Consider the following 18526-nt stretch of genomic DNA (forward strand, 5'->3'; position numbering starts at 1 on the left):
CAGTGGAATGGTAGGTAGACAACATAAACATTTGGCACAATTTCCCCTGGTAATGATGAAGAAGACAGAAGAAATCAAGACGTGGGAGAAAAAGAAAAAAGAAGAGGAATGACAATAGAGAGAATGACAGAAACAAGTGTGGTCTCCACCGTGTTTCCACTGCACCCTGGCTTGGTCCCAGAACTGTTTAAAAGTGTATTAGGCAACTCCTATTGTGAAGGTTATCCAGCTCATGCTTATCTGGGACCAGGCTTGTTCCACCCCACTTTTTCACTCCGTCAGAACAGGGTGAAGGTACATCCGAAGAGGAGGAGTGACGTAGCGCGAGAATGCATCATGGAATCACATCTCTAGTCTAGTTCACAGGACAGAATAGGACACAGAGCATGGACAAAACTGCATGTCCAATGAACTGTGGAAGAAACCTACAGGTTTTCACTATTGACAACATCTAAAGACATTTGACACAGAATCACTGTTCACAAACTAGTCTCCACATCGGAAAATAAACACTTTTTTCTTAAATCACTCACAGAATTACAACTGGCCAAAACGCCCATCACCAGGAAGTGGAGTAACCAGTGGATACACCATTTTTATTTATTTTTACCAGGAGACCCGCTTGTGGACAACACCCATAATGCAGAACATGTCACAGAACCCCTCACCATACAAAACTAAAAGCATTTTTGTAAATGTATATTGTCATGAAAAAATATTGTATTCTTTATGTACAACCTCTCAGTTGTACTGTGATGTGCTGCCAGATATCACCCGTTAATACCCCTTTATTAACACTACATTGGAAGCTCGCAAACGTATGCTGAAAACGTACAACCATTTCCCTCATTTTATGTTAAACTCTCATTCTGCTCCTTTTTAAAGTAGCTAGGTTGAGTTAAAATGCATTACATTTCCTGGACGGGGGCTAACATGAATGATATGACCAAATAGACTACTTTCTACCACTGTCCAATAAATCGATTAATACATTTGAATTTAGTCTACAGCTGCATTTGCATTAAACAAGGTTTAATTGAAGCATATCAAAGCTCTGTTTTAAGTCAACCCTTTGAAAAGGCCAAATTGATTGCATATCTCAAACTATATTCCAAAACGATAATAGATAGCCATTTACTATACTACAGAGCATTAGAGTGCCACACACTTCATATTGCAACCTCAGTCTATAGTTCAAAGGTGAAGTTATGCATCACTACAGAAAGCATATTTTCACCTCAGAGTTTTGCCATGTGCTCAAAGGGTTGGGGTCTAGTTGACAGCTTGTTGCTTTGAGCAAACGTTTATTTGATGTCAAGTGCATGAATTTACTTAGTTCCATATGCAAAGCTTTGACAATATGGGATTGCTGGATACCGACTGGTCACACATTCGGTTTTACAGCAGGAGCTGGGTGTGAGCAGGGGTGAGTGGTCGACCATTGTTTCAGAAACCCTGTCCTCTAGTATCCCCCTGTATGTGTTGGTTTTGCAAGAAAACGAACTCGACCATCAATTGTCCTAAAAAACCAGACTAAACAGCAGAATGAACAAACATACACAGGGGTACCCCAGGACCAGGTAAATAAAAAGGTTCTCCACCACCATTTGCCTCCCCCCGCCCCCCGATCTACTCTTCTAGAATGGGATCGAGTGTCTGGAAAGAAGTGTGCACAGATGGATTTTCTCTTACACCATAGGTACAACTTTTGTGTCTTTGAGAAAGCGCTTCCTACAGGAAATTACATGTATAGCGCAAAATTGTCACTGGTACCAAGTAACACAATGGATTGGATAAGACCACTTCAGAACACACGTTCACAATTCAGATTCACTGGAATCAACAATAAGTAAATAACGTTCTGTTAAAATGCAATCCTAATTGTTCACAACATCACATTACTAAAAATGCATTCCTAGTTTCATTCACATTCCCCCAGTCACAACAGAAAACACAGAGCTAAAATCAAGACTGACGCTAGAGTGGCACATAACCGTATAATCTACAGGAGAGACATTGCATCACAGATCTATTCTCATCATGTGTCTCCAGCATGTATCCAATCCATTGTATCACAGTTTCTGGCATGGCTATGGCCTAAAATCAGTGCCGGACTGAGAAAGGAACAATGGAATATTAGTCTACTCAACATGACAAGAACAGTAAAACGGTCTCTGCACAACCCTGAATGTGTAGTTCTTTGTTACTTGTCAGGTCAAATCAATGGGGAAATCAGCAGAATAGAACTGCTCCTCTCTCAGGGACAGGGACTAACCCTAGACAGACTACCAGCAACTTGCATATTATGACCAGATTTCAAAATGGAGGCAGAAAGATCACTGGGACACTGACAAAGGGACAGACGGACAAACAGACAGACGGACAGTGGAGGTGGGACAGTTGGGGCTGTAGGAGAGCTGAGGAAGAGGTGGTTATTTGAAGGCCGACTGGAGGTTCTTGAAGGCGGCTTGCCGCTGCTTCTTCTCCTCTGCCTGCTTCTTCTTCTCCTCCTGCTCCTGCCGGATCTCCGCCTCGAATTGGCTGCCTGCATTGACGGCCGCCACCTGTGGAAGGGAGATTTATTACTACTGCTTCATTGTTATCATTTTTGGTTTTGCCTACCCTTCATTTAATCTTATAGGCCTACAAACATCACTAATCAACCAACGTATCAAGTCAATTCAATAAAGTGGTTGTATTTCTTCTTGTTTATTTATTGAAAAGGATCAACATGAATGAAAGGGCAGATAGAAGGGAAACAGTGTAGAAGAGCCATGAGAATGGGATTCTATCTCATGCTTGTGCTGAGGGCAGCGCACAACCAAACTCGGACATGGAGGAACAGAACTTGAACTCACTTTGGCTTCAAAGAAGGTCTTGGCTCCCTTTACTCCCTCAGTGGACACATCAATCTCTGATAGCCGAGCCAGAACACTGAGACCGCTGTCCTCTGCTAGCTCCCCTGCTGCCGACTTCCTGAAGATCAGGAGGAACTGGAGAGAGAGAGGGAGAGGGAGAGCGAGAGAGGACTGTCAGTGGAGTCAGACAAGAATCCATACAGGTTCTCTTTTTGTGATCACTGATCAATATTATTTTTTATATACATATACAAGCAGCAAAATGGATTGCATAAAAAACCCATAGAACAAAAGCAACATCACTAAACTTCATAAAACTTGACAGAGCTTGCACCACTCACTCATCTTCCACACAAATACAGGTGTTACAAGTTATAAGATACAATAGGAAGGGCGAGTGCTTGGTGCCATGTCGTTTCATTCTCGTCTCTGTTTTGTCTCACCTCTCTGAAGCTCAGCTTGTTGTCCAGGTCCTCGTCCACCTCCTTGATCATGTTCTTCAGGCCCAGGTGGGTCTGTGGTGCCTCCAGCTTCTCCATCATTAGCTTCAGCTCCATCAGGTCTATGAAGCCGTCCTTCCCCGCGTCATATCTGAACACATGCACAGAGAGAAAGACGGGTTAGCCTTAAAGCAGTTAGCCCGGCGTAGGTTAAATATGTGTTAAAGGTTTTGTATGATTTCAGCTAGTAGTTTTGAAAGTAGCGCTCACGAGCCAAAACGGGTCCCCCAAAATTGTGCACAATTGTGTACAACGTCATCAATTTCATGTGTTACATCTTATGTTTTATTTTTTTGCAATTCGTATGATATGTTACGAATTTCTAAGTACTTAAGATCCTGTTCAATCTCTTTAATTGACTTCACGTTAATTGACTTCACTTAATTGAAGCACGTTAACATGTTAAGTATTATGCACTGGAATTGGAGTGGTCGATTCCAAATGGCTGTCAATGGACTCAAATAGGTATTCATGGTTGAGCGTCATGCTATTGATGACCACTCGAGGGGGATAGAGCATAATAAAACAGAGCCTTTCATCTCAATCTGACCGCTTCCTTCTCCTGAGCAGTGCTTGCCTCGTCACTGTTCCTCTGAAGTTTCCCCATTTGTCAAATAGTGTTAGCCAAGCTACATGATAACAGAATCATCCTTGGGTGAGTTGCATATGTTGGGAAGCAGACCGTCTTAAAAAGGGGCATCTGCAGCTCAAACAACAAAGAAGCAGTCAGGCCCGCCATCTTTTTGGGTAAACAGCTTAGGGATGGGCCTGGAGAAATGTAACCAGTTTCGAATTCATAGACAGGGCTATGGATGCAAGGACTGACCGTCCATGATAGTTAAAACTATGATTTGAAGCTATGCAGTGTGTTTACAAACACTAGAGTTAGAGAGTTGAAATAAACTCATGGAGGCATTTATAAATTAAATTCTTCATGAATTAATTTTGAAATCCAAAAATTGATGTAGCAACTTCAGATTGCTCCTTTAAAAGAATGCATTTGACTTGGAAATCGTTTTTTGGGTAAAGCCCTAACTGAATATCCTTAAAATCAATAACAAAAAAAAGGATTATCTACTGGCTAATGGCATATATATGCAGATCTTGGCTACATTGTTAAAATCATATTTCAACTGTGTGTTAGTGGCCAGTGGTCAGCTGTGTCATTGGAGTAGCCAGCAGATCAGACCTGCTTGCTTACAGCTGCACTAGGGTCGGACAGCATTCCTGTGTATGTTAAGACACCGCGGAGCCGGGGCAAGATATGGCTCGGAAAACATACCTCAATCCAGGGATGAGAAATGAGTTGTACTCCGAATTGTCCCGTTATCCCAACTGCTACACTGAGAAGATCGAATGACTGCTAGTTATTCACACACGTATCTGCCCTCTCATTGGCTAGAATGGTCCCAACTGATCTCGCCACCTCCTTCCATCTTTGAGGACACATATTTCCATTGTTCTTGTCAACATAATACAAAATCTAACCTTGAAATCGAAAAAGAAAAACCAAAGCCACATACATAGGTTTGGTTTGCTGATAGCAGAATTCGGCTAGGCGAAGTGAACGTATGTGCTCACATACTCCCTTAAAATACCTTCGCTTGAAAAACGAGAAATATTACCGTTTGTCCCTCGAGACGCTGTAGTAATAAGTACACCTTCTCAAAATTGTCAGAATTAATCTAAGATAACTCAAGAAATCTGTAATAAATTGACGGTGTTGCAGAGGTCTTAGTCGCACAATTTTAATGGTTGCAGTATTTCTCAAGTGTAAAAATGTGCCTGAAACTTAGTTCTGTCGTTGAATGACAACAAACACCATTGAAGAATCTCTAGTTGACCAATCACCGACGAAGGAGCGTATACGTCGGCTACTGGACTTTGGACTTAAGTAAAAAAATAGTGTGCTCGAACAGCCCCCCAGAAAACGACCGAACCCCAAAAACGTTACAATTTCATCATAAAATATACAGTACCAGTCAAAGGTTTGGACACCTACTCATTCAAGGGATTTTCTTTATTTTTACTATTTTCTACATTGTCGAATAATAGTGAAGACATCAAAACTATGAAATAACACATATGGAATCATGTAGTAACCAAAAAAGTGTTAAACAAATATATTTTATTACTTGAGATTCTTCAAATAGCCATCCTTTGCCTTGATGACAGCTTTGCACACATGGCATTCTCTCAACCAGCTACACCTGGAATGCTTTTCCAACAGTCTTGAAGGAGTTCCCACATATGCTGAGCACTTGTTGGCTGTTTTTCCTTCACTCTGCGGTCCGACATCCCAAACCATCTCAATTGGGTTGAGGTCGGGGGATTGTGGAGGCCAGGTCATCTGATGCAGCACTCAATCACCCTCCTTCATAAAATAGCCCTTACACAGCCTGGAGGTGTGTTGGGTCATTGTCCTGTTGAAAAACAAATGATAGTCCCACTAAGCCCAAACCAGATGGGATGGCGTATCGCTGCAGAATGCTGTGGTAGCCATGCTGGTTAAGTGTGCCTTGAATTCTAAATAAAAATCACAGACAGTGTCACCAGCAAAGCACCACCACATCATAACACCTCCTCCTACATGCTTTACGGTGGGAACTACACATGCAGTTTCACAAAGACACGGCGGTTTGAACCAAAAATCTCAAATTTGGACTCCAGACCAAAGGACAAATTTCCACCGGTCTAACGTCCATTGCGCGTGTTTCTTGGCCCAAGAATGCTAATGCTAATGCTTCTTCTTCTTCTTCTTCTTCTTCTTCTTCTTCTTCTTCTTCTTCTTCTTCTTCTTCTTCTTCTTCTTCTTCTTCTTCTTCTTCTTCTTCTTCTTCTTCTTCTTCTTCTTCTTCTTCTTCTTCTTCTTCTTCTTCTTCTTCTTCTTCTTCTTCTTCTTCTTCTTCTTCTTCTCTCTTCTTCTTCTTCTTCTTCTTCTTCTTCTTCTTCTTCTTCTTCTTCTTCTTCTTCTTCTTCTTCTTCTTCTTCTTCTTCTTCTTCTTCTTCTTCTTCTTTCTTCTTTCTTCTTCTTCTTCTTCTTTCTTCTTCTTCTTCTTCTTCTCTTTCTTCTTCTTATTCTTCTTCTTCTTCTTCTTCTTCTTCTTCTTCTTCTTCTTCTTCTTCTTCTTCTTCTTCTTCTTCTTCTTCTTCTTCTTCTTCTTCTTCTTCTTCTTCTTCTTCTTCTTCTTCTTCTTCTTCTTCTTCTTCTTCTTCTTCTTCTTCTTCTTCTTCTTCTTCTTCTTCTTCTTCTTCTTCTTCTTCTTCTTCTTCTTCTTCTTCTTCTTCTTCTTCTTCTTCTTCTTCTTCTTCTTCTTCTTCTTCTTCTTCTTCTTCTTCTTCTTCTTCTTCTTCTTGGTGTCCTTTAGTAGTGGTTTCTTTGCAGCAATTCGACCATGAAGGCCTGCTTCACACAGTCCCTTCTGAACAGTTGATGTTAAGATGTCTGTTACTTGAACTCTATGAAGCATTTATTTGGGCTGCAATTTCTGAGGTTGGTAACTCTAATGAACTTATCCTCTGCAGCAGAGGTAACGCTGGGTCTTCCATTCCTGTGGCGGTCCTCATGAGAGCCAGTTTCATCATAGCGCTTGATGGTTTTTGCAACTGCACTTGAAGAAACTTTCAAAGTTCTTGAAATGTTCCGTATTGACTGACCTTCATGTCTTAAAGTAATGATGGACTGTCATTTCTCTTTGCTTATTTGAGCGGTTCTTGCCATAATATGGACTTGGTCTTTTACCAAATAGGGCTATCTTCTGTATACACCCCAACCTTGTCACAACACAACTGATTGGCTCAAACGCATTAAGGAAAGAAATTCCACAAATGAACTTTTAAGAAGGTTAATTGAAATGCATTCCAGGTGACTACCTCATGAAGCTGGTTGAGAGAATGCCAAGAGAGTGCAAAGCTGTCATCAAGGCAAAGGGTGGCTATTTAAAGAATCTCAAATACAACATATTTTGATTTGTTGAACACTTTTTTGGTTACTACATGATTCCATGTGTTATTTCATAGTTTTGATGTCTTCACTATTGTTCTACAAATGTAAAAAAATAGTAAAAATAAAGAAAAACCCTTGAATGAGTAGGTGTGTCCAAACTTTTGACTGGTAGTGTACGTGAACTCTTTAGACTGGGAAGCATACGGTAAGCTTTACAGTCACCATGCACACACTTTCAGTCTGCTGTCCGGTGATTTAGACCATGTTGAGTCACACTTTTACAGGAAGCGGTTCAACTAAGGAGGGGTGGGGTTGGTAATCTTACTCATACACATTTAAGACTAGACAAAGTATACCAAAGTTTCCCCACAAATAGGTCAGCCTATACAGCATATCAACCTCTGTGCAACAGAAAGAGCACCTGCTAAATTTTACCACTCCACCTGACCTTTTACCTTGTCTATGTAGGCTATGCAATCTTGTCTTATCATACCCTGCTGGCCTCTGCTGTGAGTTGTTATAGACAAGAGCAATTGCACAATGAGGAAATTGACAATTGAGACATGCTGCCAACTAAAAGTGCATTCTAACTAGATTTCAACTGTTAGATGACACACACAGAAAGAGACAGAAAGAGCTCGGACTAAACCAGCCTCCAAACAAAAAGGGGAGTTGGACAGGAGCTAGCTGTGTGTTTATCAGTACAGACAGCCTGGCACTGGCAGCCCCTCTGACCCAACGGCCCGAGAGAGGGGGGCCAGTGTACACTGCTGGGGAAACTCTGGGTCCAAGCCAAGACAGGGTGGGGATTGGCTGTGTGTGTGTGTGTGTGTGTGTGTGTGTGTGTGTCTAGGGGTGTGGGGTATGCGTGCAGTACAGTGTGTGTATGCGTGCAGTGTGCGAATCTGTGCTTTTTTGTATGTGAAGCCAGCAGCATACCACCCTGCATCCCACTGCTGGCTTTCCTCTGAAGCTAAGCAGGGTCGGTCCTGGTCAGACCAGATACTGCTGCTGGAAGTGGTGTTGGAGGGCCAGTAGGAGGCACTCTTCCTTCTGGTCTACAGAGATCCCAATGCCCCAGGGCAGTGAAGGGGATATTGCCCTGCGTAGGATGCCGTCTTTCGGATGAGACTTTAAAAACGGGTGTCCTGAATCTGTTTTTATTAAAAATCCCATTGCACTAGGGGTGGTAACCTCAGTGTCCTGTAGTGATGTGCAGTTCACGAACGATTCGTTCTTTTTAAAACAACTATTTTTACTGACTCGAGAGTCATGATTCGTTTTTTTGAGTGACTCGTTCGTTTGACCTGCTAGTGCTGGCCGCAATGAGTCCTACAGCAGGATTAATGCTGCGTTCAAAACAACTGGGAAATCGCTGACTTCCGACTTAAGTACGTTCGAGAAAACGATCTCCGACTGGCAAAAATCGATGAACGGTCATCCAACTCGGAATTCCAAGTTGGGAACTCGGGCCTCTTTGTAGAGCTCCGACTTTCCGACCTAAAGATAAGGGATGTCATGATTTGATCTCATTTTTTTCAGAGTAACCAGTTGTCTTGAAAGCACCATAATATACGCTCCTCTGGCTCCAGAGACGTGCTCCGACCACCAAGCACCAACTGTCTGTCATATGCGCGCAAGAAAATAGACCATGAGCATAGAGACGTCAAATACATGTTTAGAACTGATCATTGATTGCATGGTGCAAGAATTAATGCAATTCATTGAATATTGAATGTTATGATGGACACAGCTTTGTAGAATCAAAACATACACAGCCTCTGCTCAACAAACTCAAACTTGAGAACGAATCGTTTGGGGGGGGGGGGGGGGGCTGCAGTTCGAACGACATTGTGCTCATCACCCTCACAGCAGTCAAGCAATGCATTCCGCCAAGAGATGTTCACAATCTAGTCCGGTTGCGGCTACAACTAGACCTAATTTCAAATGTGTCAAGAAATACATTTATTTGTAGGCCTAGCAATCAAATTTACATTTTTAAAGCACACATTTACAAGTCTCAGTCACAAATGGCAGCTCCAATAAGCCCCCTATGGTTCAAAACATCTGAACGAGAGGCTTTTATAAATCATGACTCAAGTTTTCAGTTAATCTTTTGCCGGTAGGGGATTCTGCATGCTCTGGGCATTACAGACTCAAATTAACGAAATGAGTTGAAAGATTTGTTCTTTTGACTGAACAAGTCAAAGATCTGAGTCAGTAAAAAGAGCCAAACTTCCCATCACTAGTGTCCTGGCTAAATTCCTAACCTGGCCCCTTTCAAATCATGGCCACCTAAATCAACCCGATTCCCAATTGACATATCTCACTCCTCACCTCTCCACCATGAAAGCTTTTGTGTGGTGAGCATTCTGGCACAAAATGGTTGCCGTGCATCACCTAAGTAGGTGCTACACATTGGTGGTGGAAGAGGTGAGTTAGTATATCACTCTGTAAATATGTAAAAGCATTCTGAGCATCTACTGTAGGTGGAAAGGTGCTATATAAATGCAATCAATGCTGTGTGGACGTGTGTGTATATGTATGTGATTGTGTGTGTGCTTTGGGGAGCAGAGTGATGGAGGAAGCACTTCGGCTAAAGGATTGGCTTCCCGTTTCCCCTCGGTCATTATGTCTGAAACCACCTTCTCTACTCTCTCATGCTGAAGTGGTGTCACCATGGCAACGGCACCTTTTATTGAAGACCACAGCGGTCTGGGGTGAGGCCCTTGCAAACAAGTCATGCTTTATTTCTCCTTCCTCCTCCTCTTCCGCGCTCCTTCTGTAGCGTTAGCACCAACCCGCTAACTGCACATGAGAACAGTCATTGACAGAACTGCATTCATGTCTTTGGCTAACTGGGAGTCCTTCATTTCCATCATTCTTGGACTGTAGTGTAGACTACAATGTGAGTCGTGTCAGCAAATATTGATGACAGTTAGCCAATAGAGTCCCTCCAGAGTCGAAGATAACCTGGCTGCCTCATACAGCCGGTGAAGTGGAGGAAAGAGTGGCTTTACAGCAAAGACCCCCCCATCTCTCCAAGTGTTCACAGCCAGGACTGAAGTCCTGGGCCCGTATTCACAATGTGTCTCAGAGTGGAGTGCTGATCTAGGATACATTTTGCCTTATAATTCATAATAAGGTAGGCGGAGCCTGATCCTAGATCAGCACTCCTACTCTTAGACGCTTTGTGAATGGGCTCTGAAGTTAAGGTCTAACCACTGTTTTAATCCCGCATTCCATTGCAGCTCTGAACATTGGTGGGAAATGTCTTGAACACTACGGCAGTGATTTCAGAAACCAACGTCAGTGGCAGGACGTGCACAGCATGCAAACGCTTAACCCGGCCTGGATTCCATTCCTATTCTCATTAACAGGGTGTGTACCATGACAAGTTCCATTAAATAGCTGTGAGGCTGGTTAATGGGGTGTTTACTGTCATAGTTTACATTGATGAGGAAGCTGAAATGTGTAATTCTGTCGTAGAGGAACTAGTCTGTCGTGACTGCAGGCAGAGGTGAAAGAAGTCGGGGAGTACACAGATAGATACAAAGATAGATGATATCAGCCTCTTATTTCCTGTGACACCCCGCCCCTAACAGCTTGAATTATGGTCTTATTCTCAGAGAGAAAAATATCAAAACGCTTTCACGTTTGTGACTTTCCTCCTGAGAAAAGCACTTACAATTCTGCCTACGAGAGAGAGATGGTGTATTATAAATGGATAATTGTCTATTACTAGGTCAGGATGGGTGTAGCAGCATTGCACAGTACTGTAATTGGCACTGTTTAATCATTATCTCAAAATGACTGGGTTGTGGGAGTTCTACTATAGGCCTTGCACCTTTCAAGGAGGATAGCAATGGATGAAGGGAGTATTTGAACAGCACTATACAGTAGATTCCCCTTGTACAGATGTCCTATTATGGGGATTGGGGTTCGTTCAAAGGCCACTCTCATTAACTGACTGTAATAACTACCTTATTGCTATGTGCCTTATTGAGAAGACAGTCACAGACTGAGCTACGGGCTGACTTCTAGAGCCCTGGGAAGCATAGTCTGTCAAATTACATTTGTACCGATTTGAAGACCAAGGGCATCATCATTGCTCTGTCCGTACAGTATGATGTAATGACCTCTATACATAAGGGAAGGTCCATTTGGATCAGACAAAATGGCTCATCACTTGGAAGTTTTAGCTAACGGCAAGGACTTGAGTTGCTAGTACTGTTTTTGGGCCTGATTGTAGGGATTTGAAAGCATTATTTTCAGCTCACCGGAGACTAGCCTTGTTTGTGCCATGTAGTCAGGAATGTAAACAAAGATGTCTGCAGCTCACCTATAAATAATACTGCTATGAGCGAACAGACATTTCACTGCTCATTTTAGGACCTAATTGGATCACAAACTGCAGGGTAGCCTAAATAATTGGGGAAACCTAAAAGATATACCCGTTAGTACCTTGAAGGATGCACAAAGAGAACAATTGTCTCGTTCTTCTATCCCTTATCTCTGCCCTTTGCGCTCGGTTGCATCATACTCCCTCCCTCTGTTTCCTCCCTCTCGTCCACTCGAGGCAAAATCTGGCCCATCTTCATGGCACAGGAAACTTTCAGCATATTCTGTTACTCCCCTAAGGGGTGGCCCCAGTGAAAGCTAAACACTCGCTTATTACGCTCATCTCCAGAGACCCATTGCCTGTATTCACGAGAAATTCCTGTATAGGCTAACATTTCAGGTTTTTACATGTCCAGGTCTACTGCTTTCCCTCAACTCATCTGAACAGACATGTTCAGGTCCTTAACATTCCATACATGTCCATGCTTGTCCATCCTGTGTGAAACCTGCATCTAGCTAATTTATGAAAGTAGAGTAGACAGATGGGCTTAGATGACTCCTACAGTAAAAGTAAAGCCACATTTCATTTTGGGTGTAGGTTTGCTATTCGAGTTTCTTTGCTTAACAAAAGGATGAGGAGAGAATCAAAAGGTTGCTTGAGGTAAAACATTCCCAGTGAAACTAGAGGACTTTCCCCAACTCCCCACGGGAAATGGACTTCCTTTTGTCAGCAGGAGTTATCCTCTGAACTGTAGCCCAAGTTATGTATCTTCCATGATAAGTGAATCAGTCAAAATTCATTGAATGAGAACTTATTGGTCCAAATAGAACTTGGACTTTTGCCAATGCAAGCTGAGGAAACACCAGTAAAGGTGTGATGATGATGATGATGAGGTGGTTGAAGTATCATATGCTGATGATTTAAGCAATGAGCATCATTTTTCACTTGAATCTCAGGCCATGGCCTCTAATAAGACGTGTCTGAGCATTCAGGAAGGAACAATGTCCTTAGCAAAAGAGGAAGTGCAAATGGACCCAACTTCCTTAATCACAGTGGTGTATCTGGCAAATGTAGAAGCAGGAGGTAAGAATATCCCTATTTGGTCATGACGGACTCCCTCGTCTGCACTTGCAAACGTCAAAAGGTTAAGCCAACACCAGGGCTTCACAAAATGTCCACATTCCACCATTACCTTTCAGAGCTAAAAAATGACTAACAGAAGTTTACTACAGTGGGTACTATACTGTAGATGCCTCCAATAGAAATATCAGCCTATACATCTACACTCTTCTTATAGTTAGTTTTTATCTACACAGTTTACAACACAGAAACCTGAATTGCAGTGGAGCTTACATGAGATAAGAACATGAACGTTGGTCTCCAACTCAACCAAAGAAAGTTACACACCAATGACTTTATTGAGTTAAAAGTTTGCGGCAAAAATGTGAGGCTGTGAACACTGATGAGTTCATATGATTAGGTGTGTGACAAGAATGAGAAGTAAATAAGGGTGAACTGCACTGTGTCATTTACAATATGTGTGTTCCACATTGACCCGTGAGAGACCTGTAAGTCTCAGTGAAAGGGAAACGCTTTGGCGTGAGCTTGACACACTTAACACCCCTACTCCAATGAGTTGTGACAAACAGGGAAGCAGTAATCTCTTGGGTAAATCCAGGAAAATCCACAGACCCTGGGGAATGTTAATGTGTTGTTTCAACTCTTACTGCACTTGTTGGTTTAGATACAGAGAAAAAAATTGGCAAATTACATGAATGTTTCTTGCACCAGACAATAGCACATTGATGGCATAGGACCTATTCCTGGAAATGATAAAGCCATGTACATCTACAATAAGAAGGCCAAGTATCGCGTTGAGACTACACTCTAGCTGCTGCCACCTATGACATTCCCTTCTGATAGAGATTACAAGAAAAGCCTCTATCCACCATCTATCCAGGAAATATGCCTGTTCCTGAAGGTAGAGAAGTAGTGGCCAAATGAGTCCCAGTAAAAGGTGAGTATGAATTAGGGAAAGTTGCACAACTGAATGGATTCAACCAAAATGTGTCTTCAGCATTCAACCCAACCCCTCTGAAACAGAGAGGTGAGGGGGGATGCCTTAAATCGACGTTCACGGCGTCGGCTTCTGGGGAGCAGTTGTTGTGGGGGTTAACTGCCGTGCTCAAGGGCAGGCTCGGGGATACGAAAGAGCAACCTTTCAGTTACTGTCCCAACGCTTTAACCGCTAGGCTACCTGCTGCCCCTGGATAAGGCATGTCAGAGATATAAGTGTAGATGGAGCGGTGTGTGTGTGTTTGCATGGAGTAAGGTGGCGGCTTGTCTGGTAGTGTGAGGTGTGTGTGTCTGGGACTCTAATAAACCATGTTAACCTGGTTTAGGGGTCCTGCTCAGCCGGGCACTGGAGTGGGGTGGGGTTAAACCCTGGGCGAGCTGTGTAGGACAGATCGGCTGTCAGGGAGCCCATGGTAATCAACACGGCACACTCTCTTAGGAGAGGGGGGCCCAGGCCCATAAGACAGAACAGAGCCAAAGAGATACCAGTCAATCACAATGAACAAAACAGAGCTATTCAGACAAAAGATACCAGTTTGAATGAGCAGAGGCCAAAAAAAGCTTTAAAAGACAAGACTTTGAGCAGATATAGAGTTGTAATCTTGTGGTCTCCAGTCTCGAGAACACTCAAGACCATACAAAATGGGTGAAAGTCTGGATCTGGGCCTTGTTCAAATTCTAAATAACGTTGGACATTCTGGAGTAGAAGTTCTACAATCTACTTTTAAAAAGTACAGTAGCACTAATGCTTGCAACTTGGCATAAAACTAATCTGGAGAATTTTGTGGACAAAAACCAAAATAAACCCTTGTTAAGAGGGATTTGTTCCTTGTAAGGTTGTGAGATAAGGGGCTTTCTAATTAAACCGTCATAACACAGCAAATCAACCGGTCAGACACAGACGAATGCCAATGAAGAAACATAATAATCTCCATTCTTCTGCAAAACCATGGCCAAAATAATACAAGCCGCTTACAACTATCGGGCTACATAACAATCCAGTCACAAATTTACCTTCTAAAACTTTATTACGCCTTCCTACAAGTTCAGTCTGATTAGGTGAAGATATGCTGTACAGTATCGCACATTAGGAATGTGACAAAAATAGCTTTTTACCACCTGAGGAACATTGCCAAGGTGCGGCTGTTTCTCTCGCAGGCTGATACAGAGAGACTCATCCATACTTTTATTACAAGCAGGCTTGACTAGTGTAATGCTCTCCTGTCTGGTCAACCCAAGAAAGCCATTGGGCAACTGCAAACCATACAGAGTTCTGCAGCGTACTGACCAAGACCAGACGGAGAGTACACATTACACCGGTTTTAAGGTCTCTGCACTGGCTGCCTGTGAGTTTTAGAATTCATTTTAAGATTCTTCTATTGTTTTTAAATCAATCCACAATTGTGCACCCCAATACATGTCAGACATGCGTTTAGGTCCCTCAGGTCCTCTGGCACTGGCCTTTTAACTATCCCAAAGCCTAGGACCAAGAGGCATGGAGAGGCAGCCTTTAGTTATTATGCCCCCAGCCTGTGGAATAGCCTGCCAGAGAAACTGAGGGGGGCCGAAACTGTAGACATATTTAAAAGAGATCTTAAAACGCATATTTTTTTCCTTTTCCTTAGGGTGCTTTTTAGTCACCCAGTTTGTCATTCTTTTTTTAAATCTTATGTTTGTTGTGTAGTAAATATTTCACCTTTTATTTTCATTGTTAGTTGTTTTCCTGTGAAGCACATTGCGTTGCATTCCATGTCAGAAATGTGCTGTATAAATAAAACTTGATTTGATCTGTATAAATAAAGCTTGATTTGATCTGTATGAATAAAGCTTGAAGCAAGTAGTCTATGTACTTGCCTGCAAATAATTTATAATGAAGCCAAAGCAGCCTTGTATTTTTCTACTGAAACTGGCTTTCGATATCAATACTGTAGTCACAGTAAACCCATGTTCCCTGTGGCTAACCTACCTCAGTGTTATTCTGAAAATAACCAGTTCACCCACATCCTCCAAATATAGCCTCAATTAAATGCACACGTAGCAAAATGGAATGCCATAAATGGAATGAATTAGGCTTCCAATGAAATGAACTTCAATATAGTGACGATACATGGCCCATTTCTCTGGGGATATATACCCATGGTTGCAAACCAACTATTTTGCTCATGCAAAACCTTGGAATGCATGAAACACCTAAACCAAAATACATTGTAGGCCTAGTTTAAAAGGGTTGATTTGACTTTCAAGTGAGGAGCTTAGCTAGACCGTAAAGACTACAACATTGTGAGTTGATACAACACAAAACAAAAACTGAAACATATGGTGCAAGTCAAAACATAACTGTTACATGCTTCACTACGCCTAAACCAGCAGTTTACAGAGATCTACTTCATTCCAGGCCACTCCCTCCCTCTGTCTTCTCTCTGCCAATCTTCTTGAATCCTCTGGGCTTAGTCCCAGTTATGTTGCTAGACAACAGCTAACCGGAGCAGGCTTGGGGAAAAGCCTCTCACGCCACACTACAAGCCCAGTTATGACAGCACACGGCATGTCTGATTGACTAAGTGTGTATGCGTGTTAGAGCCCTGTACAGGAATTAATTTTAAGCCCTACCCATGCCCGCGACGTTCAGGCCAGATTGCTTCTGCCAAATTTAAAGATGAACTGATATGTAAAAAAAAAAGTTATGATTCTGATAACAAAATCTGACTACTGTGTGCCGCCATCTTGATAACGTGTCACTTGAATGGTTTGTCTGACAGGCAGCCCAGATTACAATGCATGTTAGTAGTTCTCATTGAGAAGGTTCATTTTTAGAACAATAAATAAATGAAAGTAAGAAGAAAGAATGATAAAATGACCAAAAAAAAAGATAACTGAAAGGTCGGCTAGCTAGCCAGCTAGTCCAAAACCATAGCAAGCTCAGCTATCATTGATGGATATTTAGCTAGCTACTGTAGGCTGATGAAGATTATCTCATAGAATCAAATAACATTTTATTGGTCGCATACACATATTTAACAGATGTTATTGCAGGTGTAGCGAAATGCTTGTGTTCCTAGCTCCAACAGTGCAGTAATATCTAATAATTAACAACAATACACACAAATCTAAAAAAGTTAAAGAATGGAATTAAGAAATATATAAATATAAGGAGTCCGGAGTGTGTGATATATCTAAATACATAATGGGATGTATAGACATTATGTAGAGATTACATACATACATACATACATACACATATATATACACACACACACACACACACACACACACACACACACACATTTCAGATCATCAAACAAATTTAAATATTAGTCAAAGATAACAAGTAAAACACAAAATGCAGTTTTGAAATGAAGGTTGTTATTATTAAGGGAAAACAAAACCCAAACCCACATGGCCCTGTGTGAAAAAGTGATTGCCCCCTACAACATAATAACTGGTTGGGCCACCCTTAGCAGCAACAACTGCAATCAAGCGTTTGCGATAACCTACAGCGCTGTGGAGGAATTTTGGCCCACTCATCTTTGCAGAATTGTTGTAATTCAGCCACATTGGAGGGTTTTCGAGCATGAACTGCATTTTTAAAGGTCATGCCACAGCATCTCAATAGGATTCAGGTCAGGACTTTGACTAGGCCACTCCAAAGTCTTCATTTTGTTTTTCTTCAGCCATTCAGAGGTGGACTTGCTGGTGTGTTTTGGATCATTGTCCTGCTGCAGAACCCAAGTTCTTCCAGGTCCTGACGCAGCAAAACAGGCCCAGACCATCACACTACCACCACCATATTTTACTGTTGATATGATGTTCTTTTTCTGAAATGCGGTGTTACTTTTATGCCAGATGTAAAATGGGACACACACACCTTCCAAAAAGTTTAACTTTTGTCTCGTCAGTCCACAGAGTACTTTCCCAAAGGTCTTGGGGATCATCAAGATGTTTTCTGGCAAAAATGAGATGAGCCTTAATGTTCTTTTTGCTCAGCAGTGGTTTTCATCTTGGAACTCTGCCATGCAGGCCATTTTTGCCCAGTCTCTTTCTTCTGGTGGAGTCATGAACACTGACCTTAACTGAGGCAAGTGAGGTCTGCAGCTCTTTGGACGTTGTTGTGGGGTCTTTTGTGACCTCTTGGATGAGTCGTCGCTGCGCTCTTGGGGTAATTTTGGGTCGGCCGGCCACTCCTGGGAAGGTTCACCACTGTTCCATGTTTTCGCCATTTGTGGATAATGGCTCTCACTGTGGTTCGCTGGAGTCCCAAAGCTTTAGAAATGGCTTTATAACCTTTTCCAGACTGATGGATCTCAAATACTTTCTTTCTCATTTGTTCCTGAATTTCTTTGGATCTCAGCATGATGTCTAGCTTTTGAGGATCGTTTGGTCTACTTCACTTTGTCAGGCAGGTCCTATTTAAGTGATTCCTTGATTGAGAACAGGTGTGGCAGTAATCAGGCCTGGGTGTGGCTAGAGGAATTTAACTCAGGTGTGATAAACCACAGTTGAGTTGTGTTATAACAGGGGGGGCAAACACTTTTTAACACAGGGCCATGTAGGTTTGGATTTTGTTTTCCCTTAATAATAACAACCTTCATTTCAAAACTGCATTTTGTGTTTACTTGTGTTATCTTTGACTAATATTTAAATTTGTTTGATGATCTGAAACATTTAAGTGTGACAAACATGCAAACAAATAACAAATCAGGAAGGGGGCAAACACTTTTTCACACCACTGTATATACACATCAATATTTGAACACGATGGCATTGACTACAATACACTATAATATACATATGAAATGAATAAAAC

The 18526-nt window shown here is 42.0% G+C and overlaps 1 protein-coding gene across 1 annotated transcript in view; it reads right to left on the reverse strand.

Annotated features, from left to right (window-relative positions):
• Positions 1-570: 570 nt before the first annotated feature.
• LOC311147925 (EF-hand domain-containing protein D2-like) overlaps positions 571-18526 on the reverse strand; it is a 32623-nt gene continuing 14667 nt past the window's right edge. Inside the window, exons 2-4 of the mRNA XM_084184770.1 lie at positions 3302-3449; positions 2859-2993; positions 571-2564 (exon numbers count right to left, since the gene is read on the reverse strand). Of these exons, the coding sequence (XP_084040896.1) occupies positions 2433-2564; positions 2859-2993; positions 3302-3449 (415 nt within the window). The 3' untranslated portion in view covers positions 571-2432. The remainder of the gene's footprint in view (positions 2565-2858; positions 2994-3301; positions 3450-18526) is intronic.

This window comes from Coregonus lavaretus (genome assembly GCF_964263955.1).
Source record: "Coregonus lavaretus genome assembly, chromosome: 20".
NCBI lineage: Eukaryota > Metazoa > Chordata > Actinopteri > Salmoniformes > Salmonidae > Coregonus > Coregonus lavaretus.